This window comes from Aotus nancymaae, unplaced genomic scaffold, assembly GCF_030222135.1.
Source record: "Aotus nancymaae isolate 86718 unplaced genomic scaffold, 86718_ANA_hifiasm-v0.15.2.pri h1tg000011l, whole genome shotgun sequence".
In the NCBI taxonomy this organism is placed as follows: Eukaryota; Metazoa; Chordata; class Mammalia; order Primates; family Aotidae; genus Aotus; species Aotus nancymaae.
The window spans coordinates 61,504,367-61,526,716 of record NW_026988422.1 but is presented as its reverse complement, the minus strand read 5'-3'; the positions used below and the strand labels follow the sequence as shown (position 1 = coordinate 61,526,716).

The 22,350-nt window shown below is 44.5% G+C and overlaps 1 protein-coding gene and 1 non-coding gene across 4 annotated transcripts in view; one reads left to right on the top strand and one right to left on the bottom strand.

Moving 5' to 3' along the window:
- ADCK1 (aarF domain containing kinase 1) overlaps positions 1-22,350 on the bottom strand; it is a 154,541-nt gene that overhangs the window by 75,666 nt on the left and 56,525 nt on the right. For all 3 annotated transcript variants that reach the window (XM_012476899.2, XM_012476904.3, XM_012476902.3), the window contains one exon: positions 1,565-1,768. In XM_012476899.2, the coding sequence (XP_012332322.1) occupies positions 1,565-1,768 (204 nt within the window). The remainder of the gene's footprint in view (positions 1-1,564; positions 1,769-22,350) is intronic.
- On the top strand, positions 16,400-16,540 carry LOC135274318 (U4 spliceosomal RNA). The gene has a single exon (XR_010342169.1). It is a non-coding gene; the product is annotated as a U4 spliceosomal RNA (small nuclear RNA).

Here is a 22,350-nt window from a genome sequence, read left to right as displayed (position 1 = left end):
ATTATTACTGTGATTTATTTAGTTTTAATTTGGGGGTGAATCTCGTGCTGCTAGAAGCTGCGGGCCAAGAGTCGGCAAGAGGCAAAGCCATGCGTGGGCCGGCACCGTGCCAATTCCATCCTCCCCTCTGCCTGGGGTCCCTCTCTCCTGACCCTGCTTCTTCCAGTTTGCAGCCTGCTCCCCGACTCCAGTCACAGATCGGGTTTACCTTTCACTCAATGTCTCTCTTTGGAGGAAATGTTCCTCATGGCAGAGGACTCATAGAGGTTTCTATGCTCACCTCCTGTGTGATCCAAGCCCCGCTCCAGACCAGGCTATCACTGAGAAGTGGGACACCATTGGATGGAGGCTGGGTACCTGGGGCCAGCTCCACACTAAGGACCAATAATCAGGGCCAACTCCCTGTAAAAATGGAATCACTGGTCTTTATCAAACCTCTGCCCTACTCTCCCAGCCCTGCAGCAAGTGGCCTAAGGATGCTACTTCTAGTTCATCCATTGGCTCTTTAAGCAAACCCTGGGCACCTGCTAGGTACAGTTCCAGAGTTGTACAAACAGGGTAAAAGGACTGTGGTGGTCTTCATCCTCAGACTATGACTTGCAGGGAAACCCTTAGACAAAACTAATCAAGCCACAAGTTGCACAAGTATAGGGAGCAAAGTTCTGCAGAGCCCAAAGGAGGGATAAGATCAGTCAAGGGAGGGTCACAGAAGACTTCCTAGAAGAGCTGGGATTTGGACAGGAAACCCAGCACTTAGTACCCTGCCTGCCATTTGCTAGCTGGGTGGACAGATGGGCAGATGGTCTGAAGTCACCTGACAAGTAGAGAATAAAGACAAGACACCAGGCAGATGGTAGACCATGGCACAAGCACCGAGGACTAAGAGAACAGAGCGAGTTTGAGACAGATAGCACAATGGGACCGGAGCACGGGGAAAGAACAACCACAATAGTATAGGACACCATTACTATACAAATCATAGCTAATATCTGATGGCCCCTTCTCTACATCAGGCACTATACTAAGCACCTTCTATTCATTATCCCATCTAGTCCGCACAGCAACCTTAAGTGGTGAGCACCATGGTTAACCCCATTTTACAGACAAGGAAAGTGAGGTGCCAAGATCAATCAATAGTGCAAGGCCCAAGCTCTTGGCTCCAGAGACTAAACCACAATGCCACTCTGCCCCACCAAACTTATAGACAGGTATGTTGAAACAGGATGGGATCAGCCTTGAAAGCCCTGCTGAGGATAAAGCTTCAATAAGGCATTAAACCTTCAGTAAGTGACAGATATCATTAGGTTGAACCATATGAATCATATATAGGTTTCAGGTCAATAACAGTCTCATATGAACTATTTCATATGGTTGAACTGGTATGTTTCACTGAGGGCAACTGAGACGCCTTCCGAACTCTTTGATTTCAGCAGTGAGAGTGGCTGTGACATTTGGTTTTGTCACTGGTGGATCCCCAGCACCCTGGCCGAGACTGCAATAATTCACCCAGGGCCTTTTCTGAAGCATCCCAACCCAGGCCCATCCCCCCTGCAACGGTAAGTACCTCCTTGCCCAGATCCTCTCGGATGACCTGGCGGACCTCTTGCATGCTGCTCTGTGGCGCCTGGCTGTGCAGTACCTTCAGTGTGCTGGTGTACTCCTCTGGCAGCAAGTAGTCCAGAGCCCCCAGGTGCTGGCCCACCTTGATGAAGGTGCCCCGGTTGGCACAGCAGAGCTCACAGAGACGCCTGGCAGAGCGCAGGTGCACCTGCAGGAAGACAAGCCAGGGCCAGAGAGGTATCAGTGCAGACTGTTCCTAGATCTTGTTCCCTTCTCCCGCCCACTCTGCTTGAAAACCCTTATTACCCCACATTATCCAGGGCAGGTGCGTGCATGTACACACACACACACACACACACACACACACCCCTTCTCCCTTGCTGTCCATCTTTCTGATACACAGGGCAGTCAACTCCAACCTCATACAGAAGCAGCCTTCAAACACGGCCCAGTGCTTCCTTTCTCCTCCTCTCCATCAAAACTTACCTGGTCTGGGTCCCACTCCCTGGAAGTAAGCATTCAAGGCTCTTAACCAAGTCCAACCTACTAATGATTCATTCAAGGGACATTGAGTTAAAGTATTTGCCAGCCACCCCTCAGACATACTAATTATGTTTTGTTTGTTTGGACCTCTACGTTTTCTTTTTTTTTTTCAGAGATGGGGTCTCGCTATGTTGCCGAAGCTGGAGTGCAGTGGCTATTCACAGGCGCGATCCCACTACTGATCAACACAATAGTTTTGACCTGCTCTGTTTCCGACCTGGGCCAGTTTACCCCTCCTTAGGCAACCTGGTGATCCCCCTTTGGCAGGGGTCTCCTATTAACTGGAGGAGTCACTGTACTGGGGGGTATGAGGCACACAGAGAAGGCATCTGGGCAGGCTGTCTAGGACAGAGCAGCCTAAATTCACATACAGATGCTCACCAGTCCTTCCAGAGTTGGGAGGTGGCCCCATCTGCACCTAGCCTGCATATCCACACTCATACCCCAACCCAGCTGAGGGCCTTGCTACTGTGAGGGTCCTGCCTTCCAAGAGCTAAGCCTCTGAGGCAGCATGGGCACATGCAGAAGACAAGGGACCCCAGCACCGTGTGGGGACCTGGTACCAGCCTTCTACCAACTCAGTCAACCAAGAGAGTGAACCACGAGGATGGCCTTACACTCTTAAGTACCACATAGGGCACTGATGTAATTAACACATATGGGGGCCATAAAATCATGTGAGGAGTTAAATAACAGTTGACAACAAAGGTGGAAGAAGCGTTCAAAGATCCTGTATAATTAGTTACCAAGTGAACCACACAGGAAACCATTACTTTAGAAATTACGAAGAGGTATTTTTTGTTTGTTTTCTTGTTGTTTTTTTAGCTCCCACATATAAGAGAGAAGATGTGATACTGGAGGTAGTGAGCGGAAAAACAGTTAAGAGACTGGGAAGGATGGGTGGCAGGGAGGGGGAGGATGAAGAGAAGTGGATTAAAGGGTACAAATGTAAAGTAAACATGAAGGGATAAATTCAATGTTTGATAGCAAAGGAGAATGACTGTATTTAGAAAACTGTATTATAAGCCAGGCACAGTGGCTCACATCTGTAATCCTAGCACTTTGGGAGGCTGAGGCAGGCAGATCACAAGGTCAGGAGTTCAAGACCAGTCTGGCCAGCAGGGTGAAACCCTATCTCTACTAAAAATACGAAAATTAGTCAGGCTTGGTGGTACATGCCTGTAATCCCAGCTACTGGGGAGGCTGAGGCAGGAGAATCACTTGAACCCAGGAGGTAGAGGTTCAAGTGATTTTCCCATCCACCCACCTCCCACCACAGCAGAGGGGATACTTCAGACTCCAGGCACTAGCAGGTCAGCCATCCTTAAGCCCACAGAGGCCTGTCCACTTCAAGGTCTGCTAGACATTTTTTTTTCTTTTTTCTTTTTTCTTTTTTTTTGAGACAGAATCTCACTCTGTCACCCAGGCTCGAGTGCAGTGGCCCAATCTCGGCTCACTGAAACTTCTGTCTCCCAGATACAAGCAATTCTCCTGAGTAACGAATTACAGGCTCACACCAGCACACCTGGCTAATTTTTATGTTTTTAGTAGAAATGAGGTTTCACTATATTGGCCAGGCTGGTCTTGAACTCTGGATCTCAAGTAATCCACCTGTCTCAGCCTCCCAAAGTGCTGGGATTAAAGGGGTGAGCCACTGTGCCCCGCCAAGGGTATTTTTTTCTTTTTTTCTTTAAACCGAGTTTTAATCTGCCTCATATTAATTAAAAGCATTGTTATAGCAAGCTTGGTTTGGGGTTTGGGAGGGGGGCAATGAATAGCTAATAAGATCAACTTAAGTGTTGATTAGTTACTGATTAGGCCAGGTGGAGTCAAGACCCAAGGAGGGCAACCCTTTACCCACATCTAAAGCCCCAAGAGCAGGAGTTCCAGACCCAAAGCTAGGCAGAAAGGTATCAATGTCAGACTGAATCCTGGCTCCCCATCAGAACCCGGCAATATCTCCAATGAGGGTTAGGGGCCTATGAGTGACAGAGAGGAAAGAGACCATCAGACAGACACACATACACACCCCACACACAGAGAGAAGGGCAGACAGAAAGAGAAGGCGACAGATCCCAAGCTGACCTTTAATTAATTCTTCTAGTCAGAAATTTAAGCCCTAAAGGAATGAAATGTTAACAGTGGTATCTCTGGACTGTGAAATTATAAGGGTATTTTTTTCCCTCTATATAGGTTTTTCTGTATTTTCCAAATTTCTTTTCTTTGGAGACAGAGTCTCACTCCGTCGCCCAGGCTGGAGTGCAGTAGCACGATCTTGGCTCACTGTAGCCTCTGACTCCCGGGTTCAGGCAATTCTCCTGACTCAGCCTCCTGAGTAGCTGGGATTACGGGGGCTCGCCACCATACCCGGCTAATTTTTGTATTTTTAGTAGAGACAGCGTTTCATCATGTTACCCAGGTTGGTCTTGAACCCCTGAGCTCAAGTAATCCACCCAGCTTGGCCTCCCAAAGTGCTGGGATTAAAGGCGTAAGCCACCACGCCCGGCCTATATTTCCAATTTCTTATGAGTAATAAATAATACGTCAATAATGAGAGAAATTTTTTTATCATCCCTTTTTAGCATCTTCTGAGAATGGAAAGTCCAGCTGATTTTTTTTTTCAGCTTTCAGTGGCAAGATTCTGCCACGCAGACTGGACCAGCTTTGATCAGAAAGAATCCAGCATTTCTTTCCTAATTTGGCAGGGTTCCATGGCACACATGTGTACTGTCCATCAGAAAAATGAAATTGTTAACTCCTCATCCCCAAGAAATCAGGCCAGCACTGTCTGCAAGGTCTCTTTTCTGGATACTAACCTTTATGTTGTCATTTAGACAGCAAAGTAAAGCTCATCATGTCTTGTGGGGGAAAACAAGTTGCAGTCTGTAAATATATTAAAACAGTTTAACCTCAGACTAAATCCCACTCTGACCACGCATGGGATAGTTCTGTAGTTAAGAACACAGGGCTGGGCGTGGTGGCTCATGCCTGTAATCCCAGCACTTTGAGAGGCCGAGGCAGGTGGATCACCTGAGGTCAGAAGTTCAAGACCAGGCTGACCAATATGGAGAAACCCCATCTCTACTAAAAATAAAAAATTAGCTGGTTGTGGTGGCGCATGCCTGTAATCCCAGCTACTCAGGTGGCTGAGACAGGAGAATCACTTGAACCCAAGAGGCAGAGGTTGTGGCGAGCCAAGATTGTGTCATTGCACTTCAGCCTCACATATAGAAGCTGGTGGACTTGGGCAAGTTACATAACTGTTCTCTACTTCAGTCTTCTCATCTATAAAAGTAAGATAATAATAGTACCTACACCTCACAGGGCTGCTACGAAGATTAAATGAGCTGAGGTAATACATGTGTCCACTTAGCCAGAGTTGGTGTTTCTATACTTACAACAAGGGGATTGGGATTTGTTTCAATCATGTGTGGTAAGACACACAAACACAGAAATGATTACCATGAAAGCAGACATCTTTACTCACAAATCTCTAGAAATAGCATGATGGCATGCCATGCAAGGCCACGTGGGGCAGCACCAGAATCAAAGGCAGAGGGGAAAGGAGGAAAATGTGGACAAGAGCCTTTGCTGCTGCTATTCCCTGCGAAGGAATGGTCAAGGCAGGGTAAACAGATTAGGACTGGTTAGTTTGAATGATTTCATGGGGCTCTGGGGGATAGGAGCTGTCCCTAGTTTTCCACTACCTAATGATGGGGCAATTAGGACAGGGGAATAGTAGCCCAGACTGTAAGAGCCTGATAAAGTAGATGGCTGTGAGGTACGGGCTCTGAATTGTTGGTCTGCAATATGAAAAGTAGACTCCTGTGAGCAGTGGCTCACCCCTGTAATCCCAGCACTTTGGGAGGCAAACAAGGGCAGATCACCTAAGGTCAAGAGTTCAAGCCAAGCCTGGCCAACATGGCAAAACTCCATCTCTATTAAAAATATTTAAAAAATTAGCCAGGCATGGTGGTGGGCACCTGCAATCCCAGCTACTTAGGAGGCTGAGGCACAAGAATCGCTTCGACCCAGGGGTGGAAGTTGCAATGAGCCAAGATCATGTCACTATATTCTAGCCTGGATGACAGAGTGAGACTCCATCTAAAAAAAAAAAAAAAAGCAAACTCCCAAGAGAGCTGCTACCTATATCTAGGAATTAGTTGACCCTGGGAGGAGCAGTCTCTCCAATGCCAGCAAAACCTCAAGATGTCAAAGCAGCAGAAAATATAGAAAATAAAAAATGGGCTTAATCCAATACTCTAGCTATATTCCCTTGGGGATCTCATCCAGTATCATGGCTGTAAATACCATTTATTGATGACACAGAGACATGTATCTGCTGTCCAGACCTCTCCTCTGACTGAAGCTTGCTGATTCCAACTGCCTCTGTGACATCAATTACTCCAATATCCAACAGGCTCTTCAAACTTAGCCTGACTTTCCCCCTACTCCCACCACCACCAAACCTGTTCTTCTCACAGTATTCCCCATCTTAGGAAATGGCAACGCTAAACTTGGAGTTTTTTAGGCCATAAATCATGATGTCAGCCTTGACATTTCATCCAAAACAGGGACTAAAATTACCTTCCCATCTGAATAAAACTGGACAACATATATAAAACAACAGTTTTCAAGACACTGGACATTAGACAAGGAAGAACAAGTGATTCCTGAGAGATGAGAAAGAAACAAGGTGAACATGATGAATGCCCTAGTTCACTGCATTGGGACTTTCCAGGCTGACGTGGCAGGGAGGGGAAGCCAGGCAGTGGCCAGAAGACTCCTTGAGTTGAGGAGATGGAGCTGACAGTCCAGAAAGAGTTCAAAGGACAGAGCAGTGAAGAGGAAAGTGTAAAGAAAGAACACTAAAGATCTGCAGAGAGCCCACTTCATATACAGCTGAGTACTAATCAGCATATGCATATCCAAAAATTGCCTGAGTCCAGGAAAAGAACCCAAAAAGAGTAGGATTCATGGTACCCAACATTCACATAGGGCCTATTTCCACCAGCCGAACTGAAAAAAAATCTCAGAATCCATGGGACATTTGTTGCAATACCCAGAAAGCCTTGCATCAGTAATGGTATATATCCAAAAACAAATACTGTTCCATTCCAATCTAACAAATATTCAAAGCAAGATCTAAAAAAAAGCAAATTACTTCTAAGTAACTTAACAGTGTCCCAGAACAAAGCTCAAGATTTATAAGAATACAAAAATATCTACCACCCTAAAAATAGAAGCACAAAGTTGGGCACGGTGGCTCCCACCTGTAATCCCAGCAATTTGGGAGGCCAAGACAGACAGATCACCTGAGCTCAGGAGTTCAAAACCAGTCTGGGCAACATGCCAAAACCCCATCTCTACGAAAAATACAACTAGACACAGTGGCATGCGCCTGAAGTCCCAGCTATTTGGGAGGTGGAGGCAGCCCAAGAGACAGAGGTTATAGTGAGCCAAGATATGGATGGCATAAAAGAAATAGAAGGTGAACTCTATCAAACTTTTAGATATTAAAAATGTAATGCATGAGATGAAAAGCACAAGAGATGAGATTAATGACAGATCAGACATTGCAGGGAGAAAAAAAAACATTAAAAACATTAGGTCAGGCATGGTGTCTCACGCCTGTAATCCCAGCACTTTAGGAGGCTAAGGGGGATGATTGCCTGAGCCAGAGAATTCGAGACCAGCCTGGGCAACATGGCAAGATCCTGTCTGCAAAAAAGTAAAATAAAATATACAAAAGATTATTGGGCTGAGCACAGTGGCTCACGCCAGTAATCCCAACACTTCAGGAGGCCAAGGCAGGTGGATCAACTGAGGGTAGAACTACGTTCAAGGCCAGCCTGACCAACATGGTGGTGAAACCCTGTCTCTTCTAAATACAAAAAATCAGCCAGGATGGTGGTGCGCATCTGTAATCCCAGCTCTTCAGGAGGCTGAGGCAGGAGGATTGCTTGAACCCAGAAGCCAGAGGTTGCAATGAGCCTAGATTGTGTCATTGCACTCCAGCCTGGGCAACAAGAGCAAAACTTCTTATCAGAAAAAAAAAAAGATTAGTGACCATGAAAACCTGGCAATAGAATCTATTCAGGAGATCTTGGTGAAGATCCAAGATGGTCGGTTAGGAGCAGCTCAGGATTGCAGCTCCCAGTGAAAGCACAGAGGGTGAGTGCACGCTACATTTCCAGACAGATTTTTATTGCCCACAGACCAGATTTCCCAGGCGGAGGAGCCCCACGGGTAGCCAGCACGGCTGTTTTGGCCCACACGGCGGTTCCCAGTGCAGAGTAAACGGGATTGTGTCCCCACTTAGCCAGGAAGAGGAGCTGAAACAGGGAGCCAGGCCGGGAGATACCCGGGCAAAAAAGCGCCACGAATCTCAGAGCTGCGGTTTCAGCCTGCGCTGTGGGTCGCTGCACGGGAAATCACACAGATCCCGGTGCCTTTTCAATAGGCGACCAGGACACCTGGGAGAGAGCCAACCATTCTACTAAAAAATAAAAGGCTCTGAGGCAGGAAGCCAGGTGATCAGGCCCGGATGGTCCCACCCCCACAAAAACAAAAACAAAAACAGAAAAACAGCAATTGGAAACGCTCTGGGTTGAGAGTTTCATAGCAAGCACAGTTGAACCCGGGACAATCCAGCTCGGTGGGGGAGGGGTGTCCGCCATTACCGAGGCACTCCACCACTATGGAGGCAGTCCACCATTGCTGAGGCAGCCTGCCGTTGCCGAGGCAACCCGCCATTACAGAGAGTGTCCGTCATTACAGAGGCGGGCCACCATTGCTGAGGCAGTTCTAACTACACCCATATAAACAGGACTGCAGGGAAGTTCACACGGCAGCTGGGCGGAGCCCACAGCAGCTCAGCAAAGCCTCTGCAGGCAGAGAGTGACTAGGCTGCCTCCTTGTCGGGCAGGGCAGCCCTGAAGGAAAAAAAAAAAAAGGCAGCAGCACAGCGGAAACTCATAAATAAAGCCCTAACTCCCTGGGACAGAACACCTGGGGAAAAAAACGGGTTTATGAGTTCTGCTGCTGCAGAATTAAACTTACCTGCCCAGCAGCTATGAATGAACAACAGAGCTCACAGCTCAGCACTTGAGCTACTAAAAAGGACAGACCGTTTCCTCAAGCAGCTCCCTGACCCCCGTATATCCAAAGAGTCACCTCATAAAGGAGAGCTCAGACTGACATTTGGCAGGTATCCTTCTGGGACGAAGCAGAAGAAGAAACTGGTAGCAACCTTTACTGTTCGACAGCTGCTGCAAGTGATCCCCAGGCAAGCAGGGCCTGGAGTGGACCTCAGCAGTCCTACAGCAGAGGGGTCAGACAGTTAAAAGGAAAACTAAGAAACAGAAATAACTTCATCATCAACAAACAGGATGTCCACTCAGAGACCCAATCAGAAAGTCAGCAACTACAAAGTCGACAGGTGGATAAATCCACAAAGATGGGAAGAAATCAGTGCAAAAAGGATGAAACCCGAAACCAGAACACCTCTTCTCCTACAAGGGATCACAACTCCTCACCAGCAAGGGAACAAGACTGGATGGAGAAGGAGTGTGATGAAATGACAGAATCAGCCTTCAGAAAGTGGATAATAAGAAACTTCCGTGAGCTAAAAGAACATGTTCTAACCCAATGCAAAGAAACTAAGAACGTTGAAAAAAGACTTGACGAAATGCTAACGAGAATGGACAACTTAGAGAGGAATATGAGTGAATTGATGGAGCTGAAAAACATAACACGAGAACTTCGCGAAGCACGCACAAGTTTCAACAGCCGAATTGACCAAGCAGAAGAAAGGATATCAGAGGTCGAAGATCAACTCCATGAAATAAAATGAGAAGGCAAGATTAGAGAAAACAGGGTAAAAAGGAATGAACAAAGTCAACAAGAAATATGGGACTATGTGAAAAGACATAATCTACGGTTGATAGATGTACCTGAATGTGACAAAGAGAATGCATCCAAGCTGGAAAATACTCTTCAGGATATTGTCCAGGAAAACTTCCCCAACCTAGCAAGGCAGGCCAATATTCAAGTCCAGGAAATATAGAGAACACCACAAAGATAATTCCTCTAGAAGAGCAACCCCAAGGCACATAATTGTCAGATTCACCAGGGTTGAAATGAAGGAGAAAATACTAAGGGCAGCCAGAGAGAAAGGTCGGGTTACCCACAAAGGGAAGTCCATCAGACTCACAGCAGATCTCTCAGCAGAAACCCTACAAGCCAGAAGAGAGTGGGGGCCGATATTCAACATCCTTAAAGAAAAGAATTTTCAACCCAGAATTTCATATCCAGCCAAACTAAGCTTCATAAGTGAAGAAAAAATAAAATCCTTTGTGAACAAGCAAGTACTCAGAGATTTCATCACCACCAGACCTGCTTTACAAGAGCTCCTGAAAGAGGCACTACACATAGAAAAGAACAACCAGTACCAGCCACTCCAAAAACATACCAAATGGCAAAGAGCATCAACACAATGAAGAATCTGCATCAACTAACAGGCAAAACAGCCAGCTAGCATCAAAATGGCAGTATCAAATTCACACATAACAATATTAACCCTAAACGTAAATGGACTAAACGTAAACAATATTAACCCTAAACGTAAATGCCCCAATCAAAAGGCATAGACTGGCAAATTGGATAAAAAGCCAAAACCCATCAGTGTGCTGTATCCAGGAAACCCATCTCACATGCAAGGATACACAAGGCTCAAAATAAAGGGATGGAGGAAGATTTACCAAGCAAATGGAGTAAAAAAAAGCAGGAGTTGCAATTCTCATCTCTGATAAAATAGACTTTAAAGCAACAAAGATCAAAAGAGACAAAGAAGGACATTACATAATGGTAAAAGGATCAATGCAACAAGAAGAGCTAACGATCCTAAATATATATGCACCTAATACAGGAGCACCCAGATAAGGCAAGTTCTTAATGACTTACAAAGAGACTTAGACTACCACACAATAATAGTGGGAGACTTTAACACCCCGTTGTCAATATTAGACAGATCAACGAGACAGAAAATTAACAAGGATATCCAGGACTTGAACTCAGACCTGGACCAAGCAAACCTAATAGACATTTACAGAACTCTCCACCCCAAATCCACAGAATATACATTCTTCTCAGGACCACATCACACCTACACTAAAATTGACCACATAATTGGAAGTAAATCACTCCTCAGCAAATGCAAAAGAATGGAAACCATAACAAACAATCTCTCAGCCCACAGTGCAATCAAGTTAGAACTCAGAATTCAGAAACCAACCCAGAACCTCACAGCTTCATGGTAACTGAACAACTTTCTCTTGAATGTTGACTGGATAAACAATGAAATGAAGGCAGAAATAAAGATGTTCTTCGAAACCAATGAGAATGAAGACACCACATACCAGAATCTCTGGGACACATTTAAAGCAGTCTCTAGAGAAAAATATACAGCAATAAGTGCCCAAATGAGAAGCAAGGAGAGATCTAAAATTGACACCCTATCATCAAAATTGAAAGAGCTAGAGGAGCAAGATCAAAAAAACTCAAAACCTAGCAGAAGACAAGAAATAACTAAGATCAGAGCAGAACTAAAGGAGATAGAGACAGGAAAAACCCTTCAAAAAATCAATAAATCCAGGAGCTGGTTTTTTGAAAAGATCAACAAAATAGACAGACCACTAGCCAGATTAATAAAAAAGAAGAGAGAGAATAACCAAATAGATGCAATAAAAAATGATAAAGGGGATATCACCACAGATTCCACAGAAATTCAAACCATCATCAGAGATTATTACAAACAACTCTATGCACATAAACTAGAAAACCTGGAAGAAATGGATAAATTCCTGGACACTTGCCTCCTCCCAAGCCTAAACCAGGGAAGAAGTTGAAACCCTGAATAGACCAATAACAAGGTCTGAAGTCGAGGCAGCAATCAAGAGCCTACCACCCAAAAAAAGCCCAGGTCCAGATGGGTTCACAGCCGAATTCTACCAGACATACAAAGAGGAGCTGGTACCATTCCTTCTGAAACTATTCCAAATAATCCAAAAAGAGGGAATCCTTCCCAAATCTTTTTATGAGACCGACATCATCCTGAAAACCCGGCAGAGATGCAACAAGAAAAGAAAACTACAGGCCAATATCCATGATGAACATAGATGCAAAAATCTTCAATAAAATACTAACAAGCCAATTGCAACAGCACATCAAAAAGCTTATCCACCATGATCAAGTAGGATTCATCCCAGGGATGCAAGGCTGGTTCAACATACGCAAGTCTATAAATGCAATTCACCACATAAACAGAACCAAAGACAAAAACCACATGATTATCTCAATTGATGCAGAGAAGGCCTTCGACAAAATTCAACAGCCCTTTATGCTAAAAACCCTCAATAAACTAGGTATTGATGGAACGTATCTCAAAATAATAAAAGCTATTTATGACAAACCGACAGCCAATATCATACTGAATGGGCAAAAACTGGAAGCATTCCCTTTGAAATCTGGCACTAGACAAGGATGCCCTCTCTCACCACTCCTATTCAATATAGTACTGGAAGTTCTAGCCAGAGCAATCAGGCAAGAAAAAGAAATAAAGGGTATTCAAATAGGAAAGTAGGAAGTCAAATTGTCTCTATTTGCAGATGACATGATTGTATATCTAGAAGACCCCATCATCTCAGCCCAAAATCTCCTGAAACTGATAAGCAACTTCAGTAAAGTCTCAGGATACAAAATCAATGTGCAAAAATCACAAGCATTCCTATACACCAATAACAGACTTAAAGAGAGCCAAATCAAGAACGAACTGCCATTCACAATTGCTACAAAGAGAATAAAATACCTAGGAATACAACTAACAAGGAACGTAAAGGACCTCTTCAAGGACAACTACAAACCACTGCTCAACGAAATAAGAGAGGACACAAACAGATGGAGAAACATTCCATGTTAATGGTTAGGAAGAATCAATATCGTGAAAATGGCCATACTGCCCAAAGTAATTTACAGATTCAACGCTATCCCCATCAAGCTACCAACAACCTTCTTCACATTACTGGAAAAAACCACTTTAAACTGCATATGGAACCAAAAGAGAGCCCGCATAGCCAAGTCAATTCTAAGCAAAAAGAACAAAGTGGGAGGCATCACACTACCGGACATCAAACTATACTACAAGGCTACAGTAATCAAAACAGCATGGCACTGGTACCAAAACAGAGATATAGACCAATGGAACAGAGCAGAGGCCTCGGAGGCAACACAACGTATCTACAACCATCTGATCTTTGACAAACCTGACAAAAACAAGCAATGGGGAAAGGATTCCCTGTTTAATAAGTGATGTTGGGAAAACTAGCTAACCATGTGCAGAAAGCAGAAACTGGACCCCTTCCTGACACCTTACACTAAAATTAACTCCAGATGGACTAAAGACTTAAACATAACACCTAACACCATAAAAACCCTAGAAGAAAATCTAGGTAAAACCATTCAGGACATAGGCGTAGGCAAGGACTTCATGACCAAAACACCAAAAGCATTGGCAACAAAAGCCAAAATAGACAAATGGGACCTGATCAAACTCCACAGCTTCTGCACAGCAAAAGAAACAGTCATTAGAGTGAATCACCAACCAACAGAATGGGAAAAAATTTTTGCAGCTTACCCATCTGATAAAGGGCTGATATCCAGAATTTACAATGAACTAAAAGAGATTTACAAGAAAAACACAAACAAGCCCATTCAAAAGTGGACGAAGGATATGAACAGATACTTTACAAAAGAAGACATACATGAGGCCAACAAGCATATGAAAAAATGCTCATCATCTCTGGTCATTAGAGAAATGCAAATCAAAACTACATTGAGATACCATCTCATGCCAGTTAGAATGGCAATCATTAAAAAATCTGGAGACAACAGATGCTGGAGAGGATGTGGAGAAATAGGAACACTCTTACACTGTTGGTGGGAGTGTAAATTAGTTCAACCATTGTGGAAGACAGTGTGGCAATTCCTCAAGGACCTAGAAATAGAAATTCCATTTGACCCAGCAATCCCATTACTGGGTATATATCCAAAGGATTATAAATCGTTCTACTATAAGGACACATGCACACGAATGTTCATTGCAGCACTGTTTACAATAGCAAAGACCTGGAACCAACCCAAATGCCCATCAATGATAGACTGGACAGGGAAAATGTGGCACATATACACCATGGAATATTATGCAGCCATCAAAAACAATGAGTTCGCATCCTTTGTAGGGACATGGATGAACCTGGAAACCATCATTCTCAGCAAACTGACACAAGAACACAAAATCAAACACCGCATGTTCTCAATCATAGGCGGGTGTTGATCAATGAGAACACATGGACACAGGGAGGGGAGCACTATACACTGGGGTCTGTTGGGGGGAAATAGGGGAGGGACAACGGGGGGTGGGGAGTTGGGGGAGAGATAGCATGGGGAGAAACGCCACATATAGGTGAAGAGGAGGAAGGTAGCAAATCACACTGCCACATAAGCACCTATGCAACAATCTTGCATGTTCTTCACATGTACCCCAAAACCTAAAATGCAATTAAAAAAAAAAAAAAAAGAATCTATTCAGAATGAAACACATAGAATTGAAAATAATTTTTTTAGGCCGGGCGCGGTGGCTCACGCCTATAATCCCAGCACTTTGGGAGGCCGAGGCGGGTGGATCACGAGGTCAAGAGATCAAGACCATCCTGGTCAACAAGGTGAAACCCCATCTCTACTAAGAATACAAAAATTAGCCGGGCATGGTGGCGCGTGCCTGTAGTCTCAGCTACTCGGGAGGCTGAGGCAGGAGAATTGCTTGAACCTAGGAGGCAGAGGTTGCTGTGAGCCCAGATCGCGCCATTGCACTCCAGCCTGGGTAACAAGAGTGAAACTCCATCTCAAAAAAAAAAAAAAAAAAGAAAAGAAAAATAATTTTTTCACTGAAAAGAACATTAGTGAACTGTGGAACAAATTTAACCAATCTAGCAAATATGTAGTTGAAGACCCCAAAGGAGAAGAGATGTGGTGCAAAATATATATATATGATATATTTAAAGATATAATGGCTGAAATTTTTTCAAATTTGATTTTTTTTTTTGAGACAGTCTCACTCTGTTGCCCAGGCTGGAGTGCCATGGTGCAATCTCAGCTCACTGCAACCTCCACCTCCTGGGTTCAAGCAATTCTCCTGTCTCAGCATCCCAAGTAGCTGGGTTTACAGGCGCCCACCACTGCGTCTGGCTAATTTTTGTATTTTAGTAGAGACAGGGTTTCACCATGTTGGCCAGGCTGGTCTTGAACTCTTGACCTCAGGTGATCTGTCAGCTTTGGCCTCCCAAAGTGCTGGGATTACAGGCATGAGCCAGACACCATGCCCAGCAAATTTAATTTAATTTCTTTTTTGAAACAGAGTCTCATTTTGTTGCTCAGGCTGGAGTGCAAGGGTGTGATCTCAGCTCACTGCAACCTCTGTCTCCCCGGTTCAAGCTATTCTCCTGCCTCACCCTCCCGAGTAGCTGTGATTACAGGTGCACACCACCATGTCCAGCTAATTTTTGTATTTTTAGTAGAGTCGGCATTTCACCTTGTTGGTCAGGCCGGTTTTGAAATCCTGACCTTGTGATCCACCTGCCTCAGCCTCCCAAAGTGCTGGGATTACAGGCGTGAGCCACCACACCCAGCCAAATTTAATTTTTTTTTAATGTATAAACTAATAAATCCAAGGACCTCAATGAGGCCCAAGCACAAGCAACATGAAGAAAGCTATACAATTTTTTTAAACAATTTATACAGAGAAAAAAGATACAGACAAAAGAATAAAGATAAAAATGACAGCAGATTTTTCACTGGACAGAAGTTAGTATATAGTTACATCTCTGAAAACAAAGAATTCTATACCCAGCAAAGAAAATCTTCCAAAAATAAAGGTAAAAAAGCTTTTGTAGACATAGGAAAACTAATAGATTTCATATCCTGCACTACAAGAGATGTTAAAGAATCTTCATCCAGCAGAAGAAAAATGAAAACAGATAAAAATAAGCATCTATATAAGGGAACAAAGAGATCAGAAATAGCAACTTTATGAGCAAATACACAAGAATTTTTTTTATATTTTATGTCTTTAAAAGATAAATGATCTAAGTGGGCAAAAAAAAAAAAAAGAAAAGATAAATAATTGCTTAAGCAAAAACAGTAACAATGTAATGTGGTGTTAATAGCATAAAACTTGAGAAGAAGCTTTGTGCAGTGGCAGTATTGTAGCCAATGAGGTTTATCCGAGGCACAATTATTGCTAATTGAAAACTTTTCCCAATACCCTGCCACGACGACTTGAAATATAGTCAGCATTGGCAATTTTTGGCAGTCTCTACGGGGACTGAATCATGAAAAAAAAAAAAAACCTTGAGAAGAAATGGAAGTGTAAGATTTTAAGATTCTTATACTCTGTAAAGTACTATAATATCACTTAAATATAGACAAGATATATACTATAAACTAAAGCAATAATTAAAATAACAAAAAGAATTATCATTCATAAGCCAACAAAGGAGGTAAAATGCAACCATGAAAAATACTCAATTCAAAAGAAGGCATAAGAAAGTAAACAAGAATAGGGCAAATAGGACAAATAGAAAACAAATAGCTAGATCAAAGACATAAATTCAACCTTATCAATTATCCCTAAACACCCTACTTAACAGTGAGGTTGTCAAACTCATCTTAAAAAGACCCAAATATGGCTGGGCGCAGTAGCTCACACTTTTAATCCTAGCACTTTGAGTAGCCAAGGCAGGATTACCTGAGGTCAGGAGTTTGAGACCAGCCTGGGCAACATGGTGAACTCTCAACTCTACTAAAAATACAAAAATTAGCAAGGCATGGTGGCAGGAATCTATAATCCTAGCTACCCAGGAGGGTGAGGCAGGAGAATCACTTGAACCTTGGGGGCAGAGGTTGCAGTGAGCCAAGATGGTACCACTTCACTCCAGACTAGGCAAAAGGGCGAAACTCTCTGTCTTAAAAAAAAAAAAAAAAAAAGAACCAAATATATGCTGCCTACAAGAAATGCTCTTCAAATATAAATATAAAAGCACAAATAGATTAAATGTATTGAGTTGGTGCAAAAGTAATCGCTGTTCTCATTAAAAGTAATGGCAAAAACAGCGATTATTTTGCACCAACCCAAATAGAAGGATGAAAAAAGATAGATCATGCCAATGCTAATCAAAAGAAAGCTGAAACAGCTATATTATAGCAGACAAAATTTATTTCAGAGAAAAGATTATCATGGATAAATAAAATCATTTCATAACAATAAAGGGATCAATCCATCAAGAGGATATACCATCCTAAACATTTATGTATCCAATAACAGAGCTTCTAAATACACGAAGAAAAAAAACTAATGGAACTGCAAAGAGAAACCAAAAAAATCCACATTATAGGCAGAGATTTCAATATCTGTCTCAATACATGATATAACAGATAGAAAATGAGTAAGGATATAAAAGACTTGAACACTATCAACTAATTGGCATTTATAGAACACTCTGTCCAACAACAGCAGAACATACATTATTTTCAAGTATAAAAGGAACATTTACCAAGAGAGACCATATTCTTTTTGTTTGCTTTTTGAGACAAGGTTTTACTGTGTCTCCTAGCCTAAAGTATAATGACACCATCATTGTTTACTACAGCCTTGAACTCTTGGCCTCAAGGGATTTTCCTGTTTTGGCCTCCCCAGTAGCTGGGACTACAGGCACATACCACCACACCCAGATAATTTTTTTAAATGTTTTGTAGAGTTGGGGTCTCTCTATGCTGCCCAGACTGGTCTCAATCTCCTGGCCTCAAGTGATCATCCTGTCTGAGCCTCTCAAAGCACTGGGATTACAGGCATGATCCACCACACACAGCCAACAGACCACATTCTGAGTCATAAAGCAAATCTCAATAAATGTAAAAGGATCAAAATATATAAAATATATTCTCTGACCACAATGGAACCAAAGTAAGAATCAGTAACAACAAAACCTCTGGAAAATTCCCAAATAGTTGAAAACTAAGGCTGAGCTCAGTGGTTCATGCCTGTAATCCTAGCACTTAGGGAGGCTGAGGCAGGAGGATCACTTGAGGCCAGGAGTTCAAGACCAGCTTGGGCAACATATTGAGAGCCCATCTTTACAAAACATAAAAATGAAAAAAATTAGCAAGGCATAGTGACATATACCTGTAGCCCCAGATACCCGAGTAGCTGAGAAGTGGGAGCACTGCCTGAGCCCAGGAGGTCAAGGTTGTAGTAAGCCATCATCATGCCACTGCACTCCAGCCTCGACAACAAAGTGAGACTGTCTCAAAAAAACGGAAAGAAACTAAATAACACAGTTCTAAAGAACTCATGGGCAAAGAAGAATCAAAAGTAAATTAGAGGCCAGGCATGGTCGTTCATGCCTATAACACTTCGGAAGGCTGAGGTGGTTGGATCATGAGGTCAAGAATTCAAGACCAGCCTGGCCAACATGGTGAAACCCCGTCTCCACTAAAATTACAAAAATTAGTCCAGCATGATGGTGCACACATGTAATCACAGCTACTCAGGAGGCTGAAGCAGGAGAATCATTTCAACCCAGGAGGCAGAGGTTGCAGTGAGCTGAGACCACACCACTGCACTCCAGCCTGGGTGAAAGAGTGAGACTCCATCTCACGCTTTCAAAAAAAAAAAAAAAAAAAAAACCAGAAGGCAGAGGTTGCAGTGAGCTGAGATTGCGCCACTGTACTCCAGCCTGGGCAACAAAGCAAAACTCCATCTCGAATAAATAATTAATTAATTAATAATTAATTAAAATAAAATGCATGAAACCTTTCACACTCATTATCTCACCTGACCCAGGTAAGAGCCCTTGAGATGAGTACTATCATTCTCCTCATTGCACAGATGCAAGAACTTGGACTCCAAAAAGTTAGAAGTCTTGCCAAGGTTACTTAGCCAGTAAATAGTAGATTCAGGGTTTGAAATACTGTCTTCTCATCGCAAAACATCTGTCTTTCTCTAGACTCTGCCACCCGTCCACACCGTTACACATTCCTCATGAATTAGAAGAAAAACATCCAGGCCGGGCACAGTGGCTCATGCCTGTAATCCCAGAACTTTGAGAGGCCAAGATGGGAGGACTGCTTGAGGCCAGGAGTTTGAGACCAGCCTGGTCAGCATAACGAGACCTCCATCTCTTATTTATTTTTAAAATTTTTTAAAAGACAAAGAAAAATATCCAGGTGGCCAGTGTTTGCTATGGCGCCCTCAGTATTGCCCTCTGCAGTTCCTCACAATGCCTACCCACCCACCCAAGTCCCCAGCTGAGCCCTAGCTAAGTGTCAGTGTTGGGCCACACGGCCACCATGGCTCTGGTCACATCTGGGTTCCCGGGAGCTGTCCCAGTAAACCAGCAAACAAACTCTGAGATTAGGAACAAATTCATGAACACACAGGGGGATCTGGAAGGCCTTGCTGTATAAACAGAAATTGGGAATCATTGGGAGAAGGAGGCCAGGGAAGACCGGGAAGCATGCAGTCTCTGACGACAGCAACCAGACCACGCTAGAGGACTGTGCAGCCCAACCAGGCAGGGCCAGGAAGAGCAGCACACTGGCCACAGTGGGAAGAGGAAAACGATCTTCAATGATAACCCTTCAAACGTCCTCACTGCCTCACTGCCCCTAGTTTGAAGTGGGTTTTTTTCATTGGTTTGAGACAGAGTCTCACTCCATCACCCAGGCTGGAGGGCAGTGGCAGGATCTCAGCTCACTGCCACCTCCACCTCCTGGGTTCGAGCAATTCTCGTGCCTCAGCCTCCCAAGTAGCTGGGATTACAGGTGCCCGCCACCACGCCTGGCTAATTTTTGTATTTTTAGTGAAGACGGGGTTTCATCAGGTTGGCCAGGCTGGTCTTGAACGCCTGACCTCAAGTGATTCACCTATCTTGGCCTCCCAAAGTGCTGGGATTACAGGCGTGAGCCACCATGCCTGGCCTAGTATGAAGTTTAAACTCCTGACAAGCCCACACAATGCAGCCCAGCCGTCCTGTGGCCTCATCTCTTACCCTCTCCACCTCACTCTCTACCCTCCAGCCACAGTGATCAGCTCTCTCCTGTGCCACCCCCGGGCCCCAGGCCTTTGCATGATACCTCCATAGCCTCACCACATCACTCTCCTTTTCACCTGCCAAAAATCTTCTCAGCCTGGACCCACATCTACCTTCCCTTACCTCCTCAGGTACTGACCTGACCCATTCTCCACACCACACCTCTCCCCTCTTACAAGTGATGCTGCTGCCTTCCACAATCCCAGAATGAAGGGCAGAGCAAGGAGTTCCTTTCCCCCAGCATGGCTCAAAATCCTCCTTTTGTCTGAGCCTCTCTTGAAGAAGAATGGGGCTTCTGCCCATGCGGCAGCTCCATGGCTATTATCAGCTGTTCTGCTTTGGGTCTACAGAAGAAAAAGCAGGGGAGCAACCCTAGACATGGCCAGGTTGCAACAAAACGAGGCTGGGAACCAATGAGAGGCCCAGAGCAACAGGGCTTGCCAATGTCGGGGACAATGACCTGACTGTTTCCCAGTGGGAAGGCCTCCTTCCCACAGGTCCCCACTCCACCCTTTCTCAGCAGGGATCAGCTGGGCAGACCCCAGGAAGATCTCTGTTGAAGGATCCAGAACAGGAGTTTTTCCCAAAAATCAGTCGGGATGTGGAATCACAGATGATTCACTCAATGAGAGCCACTGGCCCATCACAAGACACCCAGAGAGCCCTCCACACTCCCGTCTTGAATCAGGCAGGGGAAGGATCAAAGCCCCATCACTGCAGGCCTGGCTTCCAGGACAGTCATGGACTCCGCCTGCTTCTCAAGGCTTCCCTGGGTCCTCCTCAGGGTCACCCTAAGGGAACTGTTATCCAGGGTCCTGCATGGCTGGACTAAGACGGGGAGAGAGCTGAGGTGGGCAGATCATGAAGTCAGATGGATACCATCCTGGCCAACATGGTGAAACTCCATATCTACTAAAAATACAAAAATTAGCTGGGTGTGGTGGCACACACCTGTAATCCCAGCTACTCAGGAAGCTGAGGCAGGAGAATCGCCTGAACCCGGGAGGCAGAGGTTGCAGTGAGCCAAGATTGCACCACTGCACTCCAGCCTGGCGACAGAGCAAGACTCTGTCTCAAAAAAAAAAAAAAAAAAAGACAGGGAGAGGACCACAGCATAGCTTTGGGTCTAGGCTCTGACTAGGCCCTGATTTCTAAGCCTATAGGAGGTGCAGCTGTGAGGAGGGGGCTGGCACCTGCTGGCTATTGAGGTCTAGTCTAAAAAAGAGGTTTGGGATGGGTGGGAGAAGATACATTGGCTTAGGGGAGCAGAGACAGTCAGAAGGAGGTGCTACAGTGATGTTCTTGTCAGAGGAGCAACTAAGTAAAATGGCCAAGAGAGGCTCCATGTGGCAGCTGGTCCCTGGGGACCACAGCCAGGCCTCCAGGGCTGCATCACACACCCAAACCAAAATGAACATCCAGGGAGTGTGAAAAAGCTGCCCCAGAACCGCAGGTAGTGACAGATCCAGCACCATCTCACACCTGGTTATTAGTACTGTGGGACTTTTCATCACGAAATTACAAATTCCAGGAGCACTTCAAACACAAATGATTCCAGAGCATACCATGGGGAAGAAAGAGAAGGAGGTATTTCCAAGGGGCAACTCTGAGGGATACTGCAGAGGGAGTGAGCAGGGGAAGATTATGTGTCTATGTCCATCATGAATCTAGAAAGACAATTCAACTTTAAAAGAAACATTTCGGCCGGGAGCAATGGCTCACACCTGTAATCCTAACACTTTGGGAGGCTGAGGTGGGTAGATCACTTGAGGCCAGGAGTATGAGACCAGCCTGGCCAACATGGTGAAACCCCCATCTCTACTAAAAATACAAAAATTAGCCAGGTGTGGTGATGCATGTGCCTGTAGCTATTAGGGAGGCTGAGGCAGGAAAACTGCTTGAACCCGGGTGGCAGAGGTTGCAATGAGCTGAGATTGCGCCACTGCACTCCAGCCTAGGCGACAGAGCAAGACCCAGTCTCAAAAAGAAAAAAAAAGTAACATTTTAATTGAGCTACTAACATGGATTAAGTATTTACTATGTG